This window comes from Periplaneta americana, chromosome 3 (assembly GCF_040183065.1).
Source record: "Periplaneta americana isolate PAMFEO1 chromosome 3, P.americana_PAMFEO1_priV1, whole genome shotgun sequence".
NCBI lineage: Eukaryota > Metazoa > Arthropoda > Insecta > Blattodea > Blattidae > Periplaneta > Periplaneta americana.
In genome coordinates, this window is record NC_091119.1 from 65,661,895 (window position 1) to 65,680,692 (window position 18,798).

At 34.8% G+C, this 18,798-nt stretch overlaps 2 protein-coding genes across 5 annotated transcripts in view; one reads left to right on the forward strand and one right to left on the reverse strand.

The window, feature by feature from the left end:
• Positions 1-684: 684 nt before the first annotated feature.
• LOC138697030 (WD and tetratricopeptide repeats protein 1-like) lies at positions 685-14,112 on the forward strand. Its single transcript, XM_069822621.1, has 5 exons — positions 685-719; positions 3,617-3,771; positions 7,861-8,047; positions 10,239-10,431; positions 13,097-14,112. The coding sequence occupies exons 1-5, from the start codon at positions 685-687 to the stop codon at positions 13,292-13,294; spliced, it is 768 nt and encodes a 255-aa protein (XP_069678722.1). The 3' UTR covers positions 13,295-14,112.
• A 53-nt stretch (positions 14,113-14,165) lies between these two features.
• The window catches only part of LOC138696112 (uncharacterized), a 79,417-nt gene continuing 74,784 nt past the window's right edge, over positions 14,166-18,798 (reverse strand). For all 4 annotated transcript variants that reach the window (XM_069820660.1, XM_069820663.1, XM_069820664.1 and 1 more), the window contains exon 8: positions 14,166-17,920. In XM_069820660.1, the coding sequence (XP_069676761.1) occupies positions 16,790-17,920 (1,131 nt within the window). In that variant the 3' untranslated portion in view covers positions 14,166-16,789. The remainder of the gene's footprint in view (positions 17,921-18,798) is intronic.

Genomic DNA, 18,798 nt, shown 5'->3' on the forward strand with positions numbered 1-18,798 from the left:
TCATTCTGGTTCTCGTTCCCGGTTTATTGTGAACCAGCCTTTATGAATAAGAGAAATGTAAACTTACTTTTACGACAGTTACAACTAGTAACACAAATACATGAGAAGTCTACATCAATCATAAAAGCAAGCGCTTAATGATACAAAATACATAAAAAAATAATATCTATAAATACAAAACATAATTGAATAACAATAACATAGAATTTGACATGAAATAATACATATAGCGTCCATAAGTCAACAAATATTATTATACATACTAGAGCAATGTGGAATATACAGATATAATCATACAAACAAATATTTCATACCCAAGTAAATTTGTAATTTACACACACCCTTTTATAGCATAGCATAGATGGACAATTCTTATTAGTTTAGGGTTAAAATTTTTAAATAATACACACAATACAAGAACAATATTGACACTTACAATTTTCCATTGATGTTGTTAATAAAATTAATGAATATTTTGCGACAACAATTTCTACTGAAAATGTACAATGGCTTATTGTAGCTCATATTACAATTATTTAGGTGCATTTCAATGCTGTATCGTTTATATCCATAAAGTGGGCAATCAAATAACAAATGTTCTACTGTTTGTTCACTTCCACAAACGTATTCATTTCCGTTCTCTACATTAATATGAAAGCTCCTGAAATATGAAAGAAATTTACCATGGCCGGATACAAACTGTGTGAGTATGAAATCAGGTATAAATAATGTGCACTTTAAGCGGCTATGTACATAGAATAAATAAGAAGAATAAATCTCTTGTGGTTGAGCCATTATTACTATTCTTCCACTGTGAATTCCACCTATTTACTCGTATTATTTGTTTTTTATACTCAGCCTTTGCACGAGATAAAGGACACTTTTTGTATGCAAAATCACCTCCGCTGGATGCTGCTAATTTCGTCAGTTCATCAGCTCTTTCATTTCCAGTGTGAGCATCATGTCCCTTTATCCAAGAGAGACAAGCATGGTTATTATATCTTGAGAGTTTGGTTCTTATTTCTGCGGCTATCGGGTTTAAATTGAATTTATCTTTAATAGAGAGCAATGCTGCTTGAGAATCTGAATGTATATGTGAATCAGTTCTGTAGTCTATGCATCATATAACTGCTTGTTAATGTCCAATATATTTTTATTCACAAAATTGATAATTTCAAGTGATGTAAATGTTAGCCTTCCTCGGTGATGTAGCTGTTACCAAGATTCGGGGCCGAGGCGGTAGGTATTAAAAGATGACAAAATCGTAATGACTTCTTCCAGAAGGATAGCAAACACGAAGGATGTATAATAGTAGCTCGTAAACGAACCCTGTCCCTATGAAGAGAGCTACAGGAAAAATAAGTGGGCCATTTTCCACTCACACAGAAATTTGAAAGCTGCATAATGACCGATACCAGAAGCCTCAGTTCACATGAGCTTCCCCCACTCTTCACCTCTCAATGTATCCATTTATAACATACCTAAATTCCTTGGGTGGTTGCCTCAGCCTTAACATCATTGTGTTTATGTCAAAAGTTTCCCGTCCCGTAATAATGAAATTATATTTACTAAGGTTCGTGACTATCTGGCTTGTCTTGGTTGGAGTTCATGTACATCCTTGATGTCAGTCATCAGATTGGTGGACACGTAACAGTGGGAATATGATACTGCCATTTATTTGTTTTATGGATGTAAGTGCTGAGAGAGGAATACGCTATTATGCCCTTTATTGAGAGCCTAATATTAGTATAAATAAAGATTAGTAGCAGCCTGAGACAAGTTTTATTTCGAAATGTAACAAATGAAAAAAGATATTCAAGCTAGCTATTCTTGTGAGGGTTATTGTGTGTTATAGACTGTCTTCATTCCGTATGTTATTAAAGATTCCAATTTGAATTTTATATTACTTGAGCTCAGTTGACAAATTTTACGTAAATAAATCCAAAATTTTTTTGTAAATGATATTCTAAACTTCTTTTTAACAAAGCTTAAGTGATTTCAAAAGTATCATGACTTTTGAATAAAACCCATGTACTGGGACTGTATATTAAATTACATTTTATCTCTGTAAACGTTTATTGGGTGTAACTATGAATGCAATAGAGAATTTCCCAACATTCTGAGAAGTTTAGAACTGTAAATGGTCTGAGGTGTGGACCTGGCAGTATTAATGGTTAAAATTTTAAATTAGTATCAATTAATTTTCACATAAATAAGCCCCATTATTTTTTAAAATGAAATGGTGCTTTTATTTTATGTAAAACGTATTTTTAACAAAGCTTAGTGACATAAAAAGTGCCCTGAATAACACCCATGTATGTCCAATTGAATTGCATTTCTGAACTTGAGTACATTCAAGGTGGGATTCATTACGCCTACTACTAGTGATAACAGATAGTGCTGTACTGACCGGCATGTAATGGGTGTTTTTATGTTAAGTAAAAAAAAAAAAATTATTTACCATTTAAAACATATTTTGTGAAACAGCTTAATTTAAATAAGATCCCATCAAGTTTTCACAATAGCAGCACATTTGTCTTATGAATCTTGAAGTGTGTGTATCTGCAAGACTTTAGTGTTTTTCAATCATTCTTTTGTATACAGAGTGATTCACGAAGTTTTACCACCACTTTGGGAGAGCCTTCTTGAGGTAAAGTGGAGCAAAAAATGTAAATAAAAAAATAGGGTCCGACTTATAGTTAAGTCGCTACAGTTTATTGAAAATTTAAAATTAGAGGCAGAATTTAATATCACTACAAAAAACACGAAAAATGAATACAGTTCCCAGTTTTGTAACTGCTTACTTGTTAGAAACTTCATTCTGCTCTTCAACTCTTAGTTTTACAAGAGATTTTCAAACATGTCTCCTTCTACCTCCACACACTTGGTCGCACAATTGAAGGGTACACAGGAAAGACGATCAAGGTCCATCAAAAATCGAAATTGAGTTAATAATGCTATCTTATAGCGGAAAGAAAGTACTATCATGTGGTCTATCTAGTAATAAGAAATCATCGTTCTTGACATTCCACTATGTCAATTTCTATTAAATACACACATAACAAAGTATTAAGTGCTTAAACTTTAAAATTCGTTTTTTTTTCGAAACTTCCTAAAATGGACCTTGATCGTTACTCCCGTGTACCCTTCAATTATGAATCACTCGCATCACATTCCTTAACTTATCAGGACTGTTCCTGATGATTGCGGCGGCATCCATAATGCACACAATTTATTTTTCGCGTGTGTTTACCTTAATCTGGTACACAAGATCATCCACCCCCATAAGCAAAATTAAGGGGTGTCAAATTTGGGGACCTGGCTGGCCAGGGATAAGGACTTCCGCAACTAATCCAACAGTGTGGGAAATACTGGTTTAGATAGTATCTCACAGCAAGGGTGAAATGAGCAGGCTCTACATTAAGTGGAAGTGTATATGAAGTCTCGTTGCAAGACGAACATCATCTAGTAATTGTGGAAATTCATTTTGTAGAAAGTGTAGGTACATGTTACCAGTTATGTTATCGAGTAAAATTAATGGTTCTATCAGCTGATCATTCAAAATGCCTGCTGATCAATTCAGACTATTAGAAAAGTAACCCAAATTGTGTTCCAGACTGGCGAGATGTTTGTATGAGCTGCAATGGGTACAAGAGGCTTCAGATTGTATGCAGGCCTTCAAGAACAAATTCCCTGATCATGTCCATAGCCATGCTTGCAAAGCTCTTGTCAAAGACATTGAAACAGCTAGTGCCTCAAAACCAGATTTTGGTAAGTATACATCAATGCTTGTTACATGAAAGCTATAAAGTTATGTAGAAAGAGAGAGGGGCAGAGGAAGAGAGAGATGGGAAGCTCTCTCGAAGACTGTGAAGAAGTTTGGGGAGTGAGTTACATTGCAGGTGATATTATATTCAAAGTTGTAAAGATAATGCTTTTGCTTACATTAATTTAAAGTAAGGTTAAATTTTAAAATAAGCTTACATCATGTTTAATTCACAACAGTGTTTTCTTGGAAGTGAGAGCAGACCAGTGCTTATGATTTCTTAGCCACTTATCTCATGCTAATTTTGCTTCTCTTTTTTTATTAATTCTTGTGATACAATCATCCCATTAATTTTCTTCCTCTTATCTATCCATTCATATATTACTTGAAAGATATAGCAAACACATTTAATAAACACTACTCAAACTCTCACAGATTACATCCCAATATCAAAAAAACTGACAAAAAATCAAAAGAGAATTACATAAAAATAATAAAAACAATATTACTAGTACAAAACCTGAAATATTTCATCAAAATATTACTTCCAAAGAATTAACTCTAGCTATACAAAATTTAAAAACCAAGAAATCTCCTGGCCCTGACAATATTCATTCCGAATTTTTGAAACATCTGGAGGAAAAAGCCAAGTCTTTACTTTTATCCATTTTCAATTTATCATGGAACACCTCAATTCCTGCAGCTTGGAAAAAAGCAATCATTGTACCAATTCACAAAAAAGGGAAACCTGCTCATGATGTTAATAGTTATTGACCAATAGCACTATTAAGCATGATAGCAAAAACCATGGAGTCCATGATCTCCAACAGATTAACTTGGTATTTAGAATCCCATAATCTTTTATCACCAAGACAAGCCGGTTTTCGACAACTACACTCTACCAATGAACAAATCATATGCCTCGGCCAAGAAATAAAAGACAGTTTTAACAAGAAAGAAGATACCTTGGCAATATTTATTGACTTTCAGTTAGCATATGGCTCTGTTTGGAGAAATAAATTGTTACTAAAACTCCAGAAATTAGGTATCTTCAGCAATATGTTCAGATGGATATCAGAATTCCTTAGTCAAAGATTCATTGTCACTAAATTCAATAACTCACTTTCTAGTTACAGACAAACATATCGAGATCTACCTCAGGGCACTGTCCTCAGCACAACTTTATTCAATATTTATATAAATGACTTACCCTCCCTATTAGAGGAATCAAACATGAAAACAGCACTATTTGCAGATGATATAGTTTTGTGGACTTCCGGATCTTACAGACATAGAGACAAAATTAAAAATTCTGCTCTTAAAGCTCTAAATCAACTACCTGAATGGAATGCATCAAATTTGATGACACTTAATTTAAGCAAAAGTAACTACCAAATATTTTCACTCGGTAAAAAAGAAAGAGAATTCAATATCCAATACAATGGCCAACACCTTCCTAGGACTTATGAATCCAAATATCTTGGAGTTATTTTCGGTAGTAAGTTAACATGGAGCAACCATTTGAAATACATTTCTGAAAAAGCTCGTAAAAGATTCTCCCTTCTAAAAAGACTAGCAGGAAAGAAATGGGGATGCTCTAGGAATACTTTGAACACTACATACAAAATGTTTATACAGCCAGTGCTGACATACTGCGGAGAAATTTTAATTACTTCACCTTTCATAAACGACATAGAATATGTTCAAAACCAAGCTCTCAGACTCATTACTGGTGGAATCAAAACAACTCCAATAGATTCTATGAGATTCCTCACTAATATTAACAGCATCAAAATGACAATAGAAGAAAAAGCACTGATTCAATATGAAAAACTTATCAGATTACCAGGAAACAATTGGCATTCATAAAGTCCTCTCTGTAGATTGAAAAGTCAAAAAAGTTTCATATCCATTGTTCAAGAATTAAAACAGAAAATAAATATCCCGAATTTAAAAGAAAACTTACAAATTAAAGCAAATCCATTAACTCTATTAAATATAGAATATAATCTAAATTTAACAGAAGAAATGCTGAAATCAGAAATAAACACTGAAATACTGAAACAATTGTCTTTAGAGACAATTAATATTAGGTACCCTCCACAAAACTGGCTTCATTTATACACCGACGGAACCTTGATCTCCAGAGAACAAGATGCCGGTGCAGGTGTTACGTGCTGTCTCTTCTCACTTTATAGATCTCTTGGATATGGAACAACAAGTTTTGACGGTGAAATCATTGCAATAAGTGAATGTCTCAGGAACCTTCTATGCCACATCAGTAAATTTAAAAATGCAGTTATATTGTCAGACTCCAAAGTAGCTATTCTATCAATCGTCTCTAAACACACACCTTCATCTCAAACAGCAGAAATAACTAAAATGCTCTCTCAATTAATATCACTCAATAAAAAAATTGTATTCCAATGGATACCATCCCATTGTGGAATCCTGGGAAACGAGAATGCGGATGCTTTAGCAAAGAAGGGCAGCACTGCTACTTACAGACCTGTTACTAAATCTGCGTATTACTCTGTGAAGAGATTTATTAAATCTACGTACTTAGACTTCAACAAATAAAATTTGATAACTCAGTCCCAAGGGAAAAAATGGAACTCTCTGCATCAAAATCCACAGTTAATTCCCGATTTACCACGAAAATCGTCTGTAGCTGCATTTAGATTGGCACAGGCCATGATTGTTTGGCCAAACACCTACATAGAATTGGAATATATCAGTCCCCTAACTGCCCATTGTGCAACTCAAACCAAGGAAATCTGTGCTTCAGTGGCTGGTCATGATAATATCTTTGAAAAATATTGGAGTGCAAGAGGTCAAATGACTTTATTGTCAAACGCCTGGCATTAGAAAACAACAACAACATATAGTACTTGGATTTTACATCAGTCTCATACTTTGATTTCTTGAATTCACATATATATATATATATATGTGTGTGTGTCAGTAGTATAAAGTGAACAAATCGAGTATAATTGGTATATGATAGTTACTTATGTAACAATTATGCAATGCAAGGCTTTAGTGAACGAATCTAGATGTTTACAGATGAGGTACAGCTGAGTCCGTAATATTAGATGAGTCTCCTAACTTCTTTATGTGTTGCATACAAAATTTCGTAGTAAAAGCTACATTAATCACAAGAAAAGTGTGTATTATAATTAATAATTTCTGTATTCTTAAGAATTGCAATTCCAAAGAGAAGTGGAATAGAGAGAGGGATGCCCATAATCACTTATCCTGTTCAACATCTACTTGCAAGAGTCAGTGAAGAACTATTTTCAGAATATAGGAGGGGTGATAGTAGGAGGAAGAAGAATAAAGTGCATAAGATTTGCTGCTGATATGGCGTTGTTATCAGAAGAGGAAATGATACTGAGGGATATGCTAGTGGAGCTAAATCACACCTGTGAACAGTATGAGATGAATTATTATACAAGATACAGTAATGGAGGAAAATATATTGAATATTTCCAAAATTTTACTGCTGTAAGCTGTACCTAACCCTTAATGATGCTGTATGCACTACGAGGTTATCTAACATCAGTGGACTTGGTGACAAGAAGACGGTATTTTGGCGAGATGAAACAGAGGATTCACCATGGATTCCTGACATTTGCCTTCTTGTTCAGGAAAAGATCTTGAAAAACCCAACCAGGTAATCAGTTAAAGCAGGATTCGAACTCTCACTCGAATGCAGTCTCGATCAGGAGACCAATTCCTTACCCTGAGATATGACAGTAACTACTGACTTCGTTTGCTAAGGTTGCATGGCACATACAAGATTGAAGGTTGGTTTGGAAAAATGTGGTACTGTATGTCTAAAATGAGAAATAACTGCATATCTCTCGCATTCGAAGCCAATGTTAATATGATTTTTTTTAATTACATAGGAAATAACCTCTGTAAATGTTGATATATCTTCGACAGTTGCTCGGTATAAAGAAAAAAAATTCTAGAAAGACATTCCAGACTTGTACAAAAAAATTGCAGTTGATTAATTTGTGTTTGCATGATTAATGCTAGGTTATATCAGTATGATGTGTCTAAAACATTGTGATGACTGATTTGAACAGATGTAGAGTCTGAAGACATGGAGCCAGGTGCCGAACCATCTGATCAGTACAAGAGTCACACTGCAAATCGCTGCACTATGTCGCAACAGGAACGTGCATGGAGGGAACTGGCCTACGACTATGAGATACGGTTTTGTGGCCACTGTAACACAACTACAGACATCAAGGAAGCAAATTTCTTTGGGAGGTAATGGAAAATTAAACATTTATTCCAAAATGTAAGTCATTTAGGGCAGTAATCTTCTTTTTAGTTTCTTTAAATAATACTGTCTTTGAAATTACGTGATTTTTGTTTTCATCCTTATGCTATTCTTATTCTCAAAGTGGCAGTCTGGGAAAATTCAGCCCATTTACTTCTTATGATTTGCATTATGGAAAAAGATGCATAATAGCTGTCAAGCTAGTGAGGAGAAGTGTGAGACATGATTTGCGATGGGAAATAGGTAGATGTTGTCACATTTAATTTACTTAGTGTTGCCAACCTGTTTTTGCGTATCACCTTTTCACTTCCATTTTTCTGATGTGTCTAACTTTTTTTTTGTGTGGTTCTGGAACTTCGTCATTAGTAATTACTTAATCTATACTCATTACGAATGTATAATTGATTTGTTAATTGTAACACAAACATAATACAGTAAAACTTCATTTATTGGGGTCTGACGAAAAACGTGTAAGTCAGAAAAATGTATAGCTGAAATTACATTTATTTTAATGACATCTGAAATAGTCTTTGAAGACTTTATGAGAAGCACAAGCTAAGTTGATTTATTAAACATTTTGCAAGAAAAATTTTGAATTTCATAGTTAAGCCATTTTTGAGTCTATAATACAATACTAAACTTTACAACGCATATTCTTGAAGAATTATAAGATTATTTGTGGAAAATCTTACAAGCAAACATTCTGATGGAGGCAGATAAAAAAAAAAGTTAATTTTCTTTCTTTCACCATGGTAATAATGTCAAAAGAAGTGCTTATACAAATTTTGGCCACTCGACCACAATTATGAGGACTGTAAAAAAATAAGTTCGTCAGAAGCCATTAACAGAAAGAAAACACAATTTCATTGGAAAAATTTATTGGAATAGACACAGCAATTGCTGAGCTATTTTTCATTATATTCCCACCGGAATTGAGACGTTTGGCATCAAAAGAGAGGTGCAGACGGCTGTCAAATGCTGGTTCTGATCCCAGGCGGCTGACTTCTACGACACATATATTGATCCCATGGTATGACAAATGTCTCAATTCCAGTGGGGGATATGTTGACAAATAGCGCAACAATTGCTGTATCTGTTTCAATAAATCTTTCCATGTGTTTTTTTTTCTGTAAACGGCCCCAGAGAAAATCACTTTCTTGATGGCCTCGTAATTGCGGTCGAGTGGCCAAAATTTGTGTAAGCACTTGTTTTGACTTTATTAACATAGTGGAAGAAAAAAAATTTAACTTTTTTATCTGCCCCCATCAGAATGTTTGCTTGTTAGCTGTTTAGAGGCAAAGCTGGCTGATATATTACATTTCAAACTCCAGTCCAGAAAATTTTACGGAAGTGACCTTGTTCTTATCATGTGATCTTCGTATATTAACATGTGTTTATTTTTACAAAAAGTCAGTTATTTTGGACTACTTGATCCTAAAGAATAAATCATGCTTTCAAATTGTGATAACTGTTCCATAATCTGTTGAGTTACATATGTAATGTTTCTAAAGTAGTAACAACATCATTAGTCCACACCTGTGGAGTAATGGTCAGCGCATCTGGCCGCAAAACCAGGTGGCCCAGGTTCAAATCCCGGTCGGGGAAAGTTACCTGGTTGAGGTTTTTTCTGGGGTTTTCCCTCAACCCAATACGAGCAAATGCTGGGTAACTATTGGTGATGGCCCCGGACTCATTTCACCGATGTTATGTCCTTCATATCATTCAGACGCTAAATAACCTGGTGTTGATACAACATCGTAAAATAACCCAATAAAATAAATTAAAACAATGTCATTAAAGGACACAAAATTGTTGGAGACAAGCATGGACAGTTTTGATTTCCACGAATTTTAAAGTGTATCTCATCTTAACAATAAACAAGTACTGTATTTCCACTTTTTTACATTTTCATGGCAAACCTAATTTTGATTAAAATGTATTTGGAATGTGTAAATAATGAATAAACCTAAAGTATATATCCGAAATAAATTAACATAGGAAGGATAGAAATTTTGCCGAGAGTTCTAAAAAAACATTTAAGTGTGAAAAATGCTGAAGTGCAAAATGTATAAAAGTTTTACTGTCTTATGAAAACAAACTCTGGATGCTCATAATTCCATACCAACTAAATTATTTCAGATAAATGATCGAAAGCTGAAATGATACTTTGATTTACAGTCAAGGCCAGTATATTGTTGCTGGATCTGATGATGGATCCTTTTTCATTTGGGATCGTCAAACCACCAACATTATGCGTGTTCTCCGTGGTGATGATTCCATTGTGAACTGTTTGCAACCTCATCCGTCGTATTGTCTGCTGGCCACAAGTGGTATTGATCCAGTTGTCAGACTTTGGAGTCCTAGACCTGAGGTATTTTGTCTCTAAAATTTTCACACATATGTTTGAACATAAATTATAAGAAAATAGCATGAGGTAGAATTATAGCAGTCAACCTTTTTCAATATCATCTTTGGGTATAACCTACTGCTAAATTCCATTTGGACTTGTTGAATTTGTGTTATTCATTGAGTCAATAATTTGATTTTAAGAGTAGTAATATTTATTTTTGAAGCAATTAGTAATTTCCGCTTTTAAAAAATTATGTAGCTTTATTAACTTTATTTTGTATTATTTACGAATAATTTTTGAGCTTATTTCTTTTTCATTTTGTTTTGATTTGTTGCGATAAGCAAGTTATATTACAATATTAAATTTCAAATGGGCCGTCTGTGCTTATCTAATTTTATGAAGTACTAATTATAACATGAACGTTTTTGGCACTAGTATGCCATTTTCAAATGTATAGAAGATGCTGCCTAGTTACATTGTCAAATAGATGAAATGCAAAACCCTTACATATAGTTAATTAAAACACATACTTAAAAATAGTAAATTGAAATATTGTTTTGCTATTATAATGTCCATTGTTGTGTGATGAACGTTGTGGTTAACTTGACGTTGTCAAATGGAGTGATTCAGTTTCATATTGAAAACGTTGTTTAGTTGCACTATGATGTAAAATATTAAAATGTTAATTAAACTGTGGAAGTCATAAAATCGTTTCTTATTGATCAAGGTCCACTTGTCTTTTGTTGATCACTTTCACATATTGAAGCACTTTGCAATATTGAAACATGGTGTGTGACACGTAAGTTGCGGTGATTGATTATAATACCTGGTATATGTTTTCTTCAGATTGCTGATGTTAAGATGTTACAAATTCTGGGTTGTCACCGTCCGAATATCAGCCTAGCCTTGTGTACTGCGAACATAAAAGTTATGCTGTTACATATGCTAATGTACTGATGGTCCGATAGAATGAGTAGGCAAGTAACTTACGTGCAATAACTGGTTGTACTGTGTGTTCGGCGTTGGCTTGGCACAGACTGAGAGTCGGTCGGTGTTCACATTGGATTTTAGCCTAATGAACATCTAGCGGAACCGGAAGTGGCGTGGGGATGGGGGGACCTGAGGAAGGGGAGAATGATCTTGTTTGATTTCGTGAAATTAATTTAAATAGGTTGAATAAAGGGTTATTGGTATCGGCTATTTGCTCATTTAAAAGCGGGTTTCCTTCATTATGGCTCCTGGCAATGTAATATTGCTCTGCTGTGTCAATTAAGGGGCTGCTAGTAACCTTAATAACTTTTAATGCGTCTTTTTATTGTGTTTTCACACACATAATGATCATGGTTACGTGTATCTATTTGACAATGTAACTAGGCAGCATCTTCTATACATTTGAAAATGGCACACTAGTGCCGAAAACGTTCATGTTATAATTAGTACTTCATAAAATTAGATAAGCACAGACGGCCCATTTGAAATTTAATATTGCTTATTTCTTTGCTTTTCCAAAGTTGTTAATAATTCAGATACATATATACAGTGCCAAATAAATACATAGCAGGCTATTAGGAAAGACATGATAGAAAATGAGAATGAAAGAAATAGAAAATTACGTCTTTTTCAGCACCCTCTTGTAGTTAATTGTTGTCCATAAAAATTAAATTATATTAATTTTCACACAGTTATCCTATACAGTACATAGTCCTGTGCTGTGGTGTTGTGGTCTAAGACATCCTGCCTAGGACTCGTGTTACGGAATGCACTCTGGTTTCAGACACCTTGGAGGAAAATATTTTCTCCTGAAATTTCGGTCAGCGTATGGGATAGGTGCTCTCCCAACATCGTAATGCATTTGGGGAGCTACTTTAAGTAGTGAAATCTGGTTACAACCACCAGCTATAATGGCTGGGGGGACATCACACTAACCACACAATACCTCTGTTCTGGTTGGATGACCGTTAACCTTTGCGGAAGCATGTGGATGTGAGCCCAGCAGTCTGCTGATCGGCCCTGGCTCTTAATGGGCTGTTGTGCCGCAGATTTGTTTATTTTTTATCCTATATATACATTTTAAAATCGACTTACTAGTATGTTGTTTAGTCAACTGTCCGAAGACAGGTCTGAACCTCACAAGCGATACCAAGAAGGCCCCACTTATGAGGCAACCAGGCCAAGAGATAATGGGGTAGGGTGGCCAGTTCCTTTCCCCTTCCATTGCATACATCGCCGACTAGCTACATATTACACTAGTCAGACTTCAGATGCATACAAACAGTTGTGAAGCTCTGACACATATCGTAAAGTGAGATGTACTGCCTGATAATAGATGTACATATTAGCCAGAACCTCAATCAGAGGATTTACTAGTATAGTAGATTTAAATTGATGAGAAAACTTGAGCAGTACTTATGTCATGTTTTGTTAAAATCAGCTCAAATGAAAGTTATTACACCTATATGCGTACAATTTTTCTTCATTCTTTGCTTCTCTCTACACATTCACCAATCCACTCTTTTCTATTTGTTTCCTTTTTTTATGTGGTTTCCCTCCCTATCTTTCATCCTCTCAACCTTTCGCTTGCCTCCTTACACACTCAGAATGTTACTTTTAAATCTATACTCCCTCACGCTGTTACATTCCCAGAGTACTGTAATGTGTGCTGAATGTTTTGTTTTTTTCTGTTAAGGATGGTTCCAAGAATGACAGGGAAGTTATTGATTTGGACGATGCTGCGTCTGCTAACCAGAAACGAATGAATGCCGATCCATTTGAAGTGATGCTGATGAATATGGGATATCGCATCACATCTGTACAGGGAGAAGAAGGAGAAGGTGGGGATGAAGGGGCTCGGGAAGCCCCTGCCATCAATTGCAGACCCAGTTAGCTGCCATCGAGTTGTGGAGGACACCCATGTTTTGTTATAAGTTATTGTTTTGTATTTGTTTGCTGACCGTTGAAACCTCCATAGAAAGAGAGAAAACAAGAGCTGTACCTTAAGGCTAAAATTGAAAAATAATGGAAACCTATATTTATCCAGTGCTGGCTCCTTAAATTTGTCTCTTGCTTTCTCTCATTTCTTCTGTGATTTTGGTTTTGTTATTTACAGTGTTTCTTATCTTCCTGCATAATTTTAATAACTGTTTTAAGTTTTTATTTATTTATGGACACATTATAGTTAAACTAAATGAACTTTATATTCGACATTGATTTGCAAATTGCACTTTAACACCGTAGCTTCACATTGAACTTGTTTTTGTATGAAAATTTTGTTGTGATGCTTGTTCTCGTAAGCAAACAATATTCTTTTATGGTTTCGTATTTCTTTCAAATTAGTTTTGTATATTATACCTTTTTAGTCAAGAGGTCGAAAAATTTTTATTTTCCATGTACACAGACTCAAAATGGCATAAAATATTTACAAAGTAATATACCTCATTTAGCTATATTTTCCAGATGAGAGATTTTATTTGAGAAGCAAGCGGTTATGCTGAAATGTGAATTCTACACTGATAAGGTTGTAGGAATAGTACAATGAAGCTTGTTTGTGCTCTTTCTCTTGTTACAGGCTTCGAAATTGTCTAGAAAAAGTGATTTTTAACATCTCCCCTGCGTAATTAACAACTCATAGCACATTATGGACAGCTGTAAATATTGTATTGTTTCCACTATTAGCAAATATTAAATAAAAGTATGTTTACAGAATACAGAACTTGAATGAATATGAGATGGTTGTTTCTGGTTGAAATTAAAATATCTTCAGTTAATTCACTTTTATTACATATGTACAAAAATACATTCAAACTATATATGCATAACATTGTACTTACTTTTTGAATATGTCTGTCACATATTCAGAAGCAGTACTGTTTGCTGTCTTACACAGTTTGCTAAGTTACACATTGAAATTAAGTTACATACATTTATTTTGTGTACAGATATTAATGAAGATTTTGGGTTTTTGCAACCTTGAGTTGAGATTTCCTTTCAGAAGTATTCACATATTTCATCGTAAGAGTGGTTTCAGTCAGAAGAGTCGCCTATTTTGTTTTGTCCATCACAAACAACTAGACATAAAGAAATCTCGCTAAAGTGCTACTTGTATAGGTGTAGCTAACCTAAAAAGACAGAACAGCTCTCAAAGCCAAAGGCCAATTCAGAGCGCACAAAGAATTTCACATTATTTGAATACTCTTTTACTAGCTGTAGATCAAAAACCAGAAAGACAGAATTATGTGAACCGAAGATATTAAACGGACTATGGTACTGGTACACAGAAATTAAAATATCACCACCTGAACTTTCTGAAACTCCAGTTCGTAAACTTCTTCTTCAACCTTAGCTTCCGTAATTATTCATTGTTACTCAGGTACAAATGACATCCTCTCGAATGAAACACTCTATGCTTATTTCATATTGTGAAACATATTTCTTCATGTTGCAATTCAAGTCTCAGAATCAGATACATTAAGAAGCAATTTTGTGCTTTCAGTCAACTACTAAAATGGCACTTCAGCTACATCACATTAAACTCCTATCTGCTATTGAGGTACAGATCATATTCATCACATCTGAATAGTGAACGAAATTAATACATAGTCAGTTGGTTGTCATGTTTGTCATTAAAACACAATAAGAGGTTGAAAGCAAGCTAGAGCATTAGATTAAAGACAGTAAAAAGTCCTTACTAAGATTTTTTTTAATGAAAGCAAATTGAGGAAAAGATTCCATTTAATAGATTTACAACACGTGAAATGATCTTTTCCCTGAGTGGAAGGACCCCAAACAGAATCATTCAGTGTTCCATCACTCCAAACAGAATCATTCAGTGTTCCATCACTCCAAACAGAATCATTCACTGTTCCATCACTCCACCAAACAGAATCATTCACTGTTCCATCACTCCACCAAACAGAATCATTCAGTGTTCCATCATATCAAAATGGGACACTTCTACTACTCGTCATTCTGACCTATCATTTTGTATCATCAACAGTAATGCATTCTGTCTTGCTGGTTTTCAAAATAGAAATGAAACTCTTAGGCTGTGTGCATACAGAATAAGATGCAGCGTGAGGCGACATTTTGTCTCGTGGTACTTGTCTCCCATTTATTTATTATGATATGGTGCACACAGAATTAGATGCAGTGCGACGGTCGCGAGCAGACACAAGGAGACACGGAGAGACAACATTGAATGACTGCTTGAAGTTCGTCATGAGGAGACTGATAGCTGCAGTGTACTGCGCATGCGTTAGTAGTGGCTATGATTGCACGCTTTCACTATCTACAATACTATTGTTGTGTAGTGCACATTATCCATAATGGAGCTCAATGCAGATAAATTAGTTGTTTGGTACAGAAAATATACGTTCTGTAAAATCTTTGAAACAATATCATGACAATAATGTGGTTTCTAAAAATATGTGAGAAATTGCAACTGATATGAAAGCACCAGGTGAATAATAATATTGATAATAATAATTTGTAGTAGATCTACTTCCCTGCCCTATACTATCACTCATTATTGATTTAATATATTATTTTTCTTTATAGTGAGTCGTGAAGTAGTCGTAAACATACAAAATGACATTTGTGTACTACATTAGTAGTATTTAATTTTAAGAGGTTTTCAATTATATAGATTTTTAGGCATATTAGGCGTCCTTAGGGAATAATAACCAAATACAATAGAATTTCTCATATAGACGCCATTTTCTAGCCTAGGCCAGTTTTCCAAATCCACACAGCCAGCAAATCGCGAGCAGACCATGTTAAGTTGCCGCGAGGTGTTGTAAAGTAAAACGTCACATCTCATTTTGCTGCATCACATTCATTCTGTGTGCACCCGGCCTTAACATTGCCAGATTAGAAGAGTCTGGGGAGATAGGTTGGTTTCTGATGTCGATTATTTGACCACAAAGTCATTTGTTCTTCTTGACTGGTCTAGTCTTAACTAATATCCATTTTCAATTTGTGCATTTCATACGTGTACAGTAGCAGGTACCACACCAAAGGGTGTGAATCAGTGATATTTTTTAACATGTTTCCTATGTAAGAACACTGAACACCTAAACTAATGAACATTTAACTGAAGAATGAGGTTGCCGTCCTAACTTTGAATAGCTTGTAGTAGGAAGATAAACTCTTATTGTAATAAATTTATGAAATTATCAAAATTCGGAAGTTATTACTTAAATTACAGTATGTAAAACATCAAGATGTTAAATTTGCTTCGTAATCTTCATCACTATCTTGAAAGTAAGGTTGCTTTCAAACAGTGAGAGAAGTTAAAAAGGACAGAATAAGTTCTGAAGAATGGAGATAGACGTGAATATAAAAAAAACAATGCGAGTTTCTGTCTCTCGAATCATTGTGTATTTTATGTGAGTTTCAGTGAGAATGGGTAATTTTTAATGACATTGTGTTTGTCAATACTTCGCTTGACAGTCTCTGGACTGATCAATATCAGCAGACAAGTACATCGAGATGCCATTATATAAACTCTTCTCCTATCTTCTGCATCTGCAAAGTCAAAATCTTCATCATCAATAACCATTACAACAACTTTGAATTCAAGTCCCTTTACTCGAAGTACCCATGGAATTAGAAAATGGTTTGGTTTGCTTGTCAAGATAAAACTCTCCACGTTTGCCAAGCCCTGTGGCATGAATCCTCTGTCTACAAAGTGTGTCTGTATTTCGTCATTTATAGCATCTGCTTTGTAGCTGCTGTGTACCAGAAATGGCAGAACGCACAGATCATTTGGTTTAATACCTTTGGTGGAACATAGATCCACAATGACTGACACCAAAACTTGTAGACAAGATGGTTGACTGTTGCTGTCCACCCAGTAAATCGGAGGTCCATTAATGCTGTGTCCTATGGAGATGTCTTGAAGCTTTTGGTAGGCCTCTAATTTCAGTGCAGCAGGCATTCTTGGGATTGGTTCTTGATAAAACTGTTTGAATACCTTATAAATAGTACCAGTTGATCTGATCACTTTAGTCAGTATTATATCGGGACTTTTCAGAATGTTTGGAGAGTGTTTTGGAAGGAACAGTGAGGCCTGGTTAATGTCTACCAGAAACCAGAATACGCCTTGTTCATTGTCACGAACATTGGTGTTTCCCATTTGATAGCGTTTAAATAGTTCTTCTAATGTCTGAGTGATAATTTTTTCTTCAAACGACAAACAGAGAGCTTCACATTCATCCATGAATATGTGTTTGTAGCCTTCTTTATTGTGCTTTAAGAATCCTTCAGTGCTGATGAAAAAACGCTGAGTGTCAACAAATTCAGATAATCCGAGAGCTTCTAGTTTCTTAACAACATCACATCGAATCCCAGGCCAGTAACAGATGTAGAGAGCTCGAGCATCTTTATGTAACTGGCCTTCTTCATACAGCTTTTGTAGCTTCCTTATCACAAGTAATGTCTTACCGGTTCCTGCTGCTCCGTGAATTATCAGAGGATTCCCAGTTGACCTCCGATTTAACAGATCTACCTGTTCCTGCAAATAATTATGACAAACCATACAACTTATTACAATTTCCAAACTTATTAGGCCTATTTGAAAGAATGTATTACATAAAAGCGGTGTATTATAATAATTATAATAATAATAATAATAATAATAATAATAATAATAATAATAATAATAATAACCAAAAGAAATGAACATGAGAAAGCTTTTAAAATTCAATGAGAAAAGGTTACGAGAGACTCGAATATTGAAAGAAGGGGTACAACATTTTACAAGTTGGTTCAAATTTTAAAATATGCCAACAACTTAGATGAAGCATTCAGAAACCAAATTCACTATCTCCACTTTCGGTGTAATTACGTGATTAGAAAATATCCTAAGAATAAAATTGATCAGTTGGAAAGTGATTAACTTCAGCTACATGTAGTTATGCAGATCATAGCATCTGTTATATTTACCGATTACTGTATCGAAACTTCAGAAGTTTTCAACTGTAGCTCCTGTTTTCTCAGATCAATCTTAGTACGAGGGTCGGTCAGAAAGTAATGCCTCCTATTTTTTTCTCCTTAAATAAGTTGGAAATGTGAAAAATTCGAATTTGGTGCGATTCCTCGAACCTTCTTCTACAGTCTACTGCAGTAACAGCTTCCTAAGTCAACAGATGGCAGTACTGCATCAGTTTAGAAAATAGCTGATATTGACGTACGTATAAGACAGCATGCTGTGATAGAATTCCTGAATGCAGAAGGTGAAATGCTCATTTGCATTCATGAAAGGCCGAAGAAGGTTTATGGAGATGCAACAGTGGATGTCAGCACTGTTAGACGATGGGTTCGTTGCTGTACAGGGAAAGACTTTTGACTAATGAAACGTGAAGCGGCTGACGACTGCAGTGATTTCATGCA

What these genes read in the sequence shown, in the direction of transcription:
- LOC138697030 (XM_069822621.1), top strand. Translation starts at nt 685, where the DNA reads ATGGCCGGATACAAACTGTGTGAGTATGAAATCAG. An exon ending in CTGTGTGAGTATGAAATCAG is followed by an intron (nt 720 to 3,616) that starts GTATAAATAATG and finishes ATTGTGTTCCAG; the next exon opens with ACTGGCGAGATGTTTGTATG. An exon ending in GAAGCAAATTTCTTTGGGAG is followed by an intron (nt 8,048 to 10,238) that starts GTAATGGAAAAT and finishes TTTGATTTACAG; the next exon opens with TCAAGGCCAGTATATTGTTG.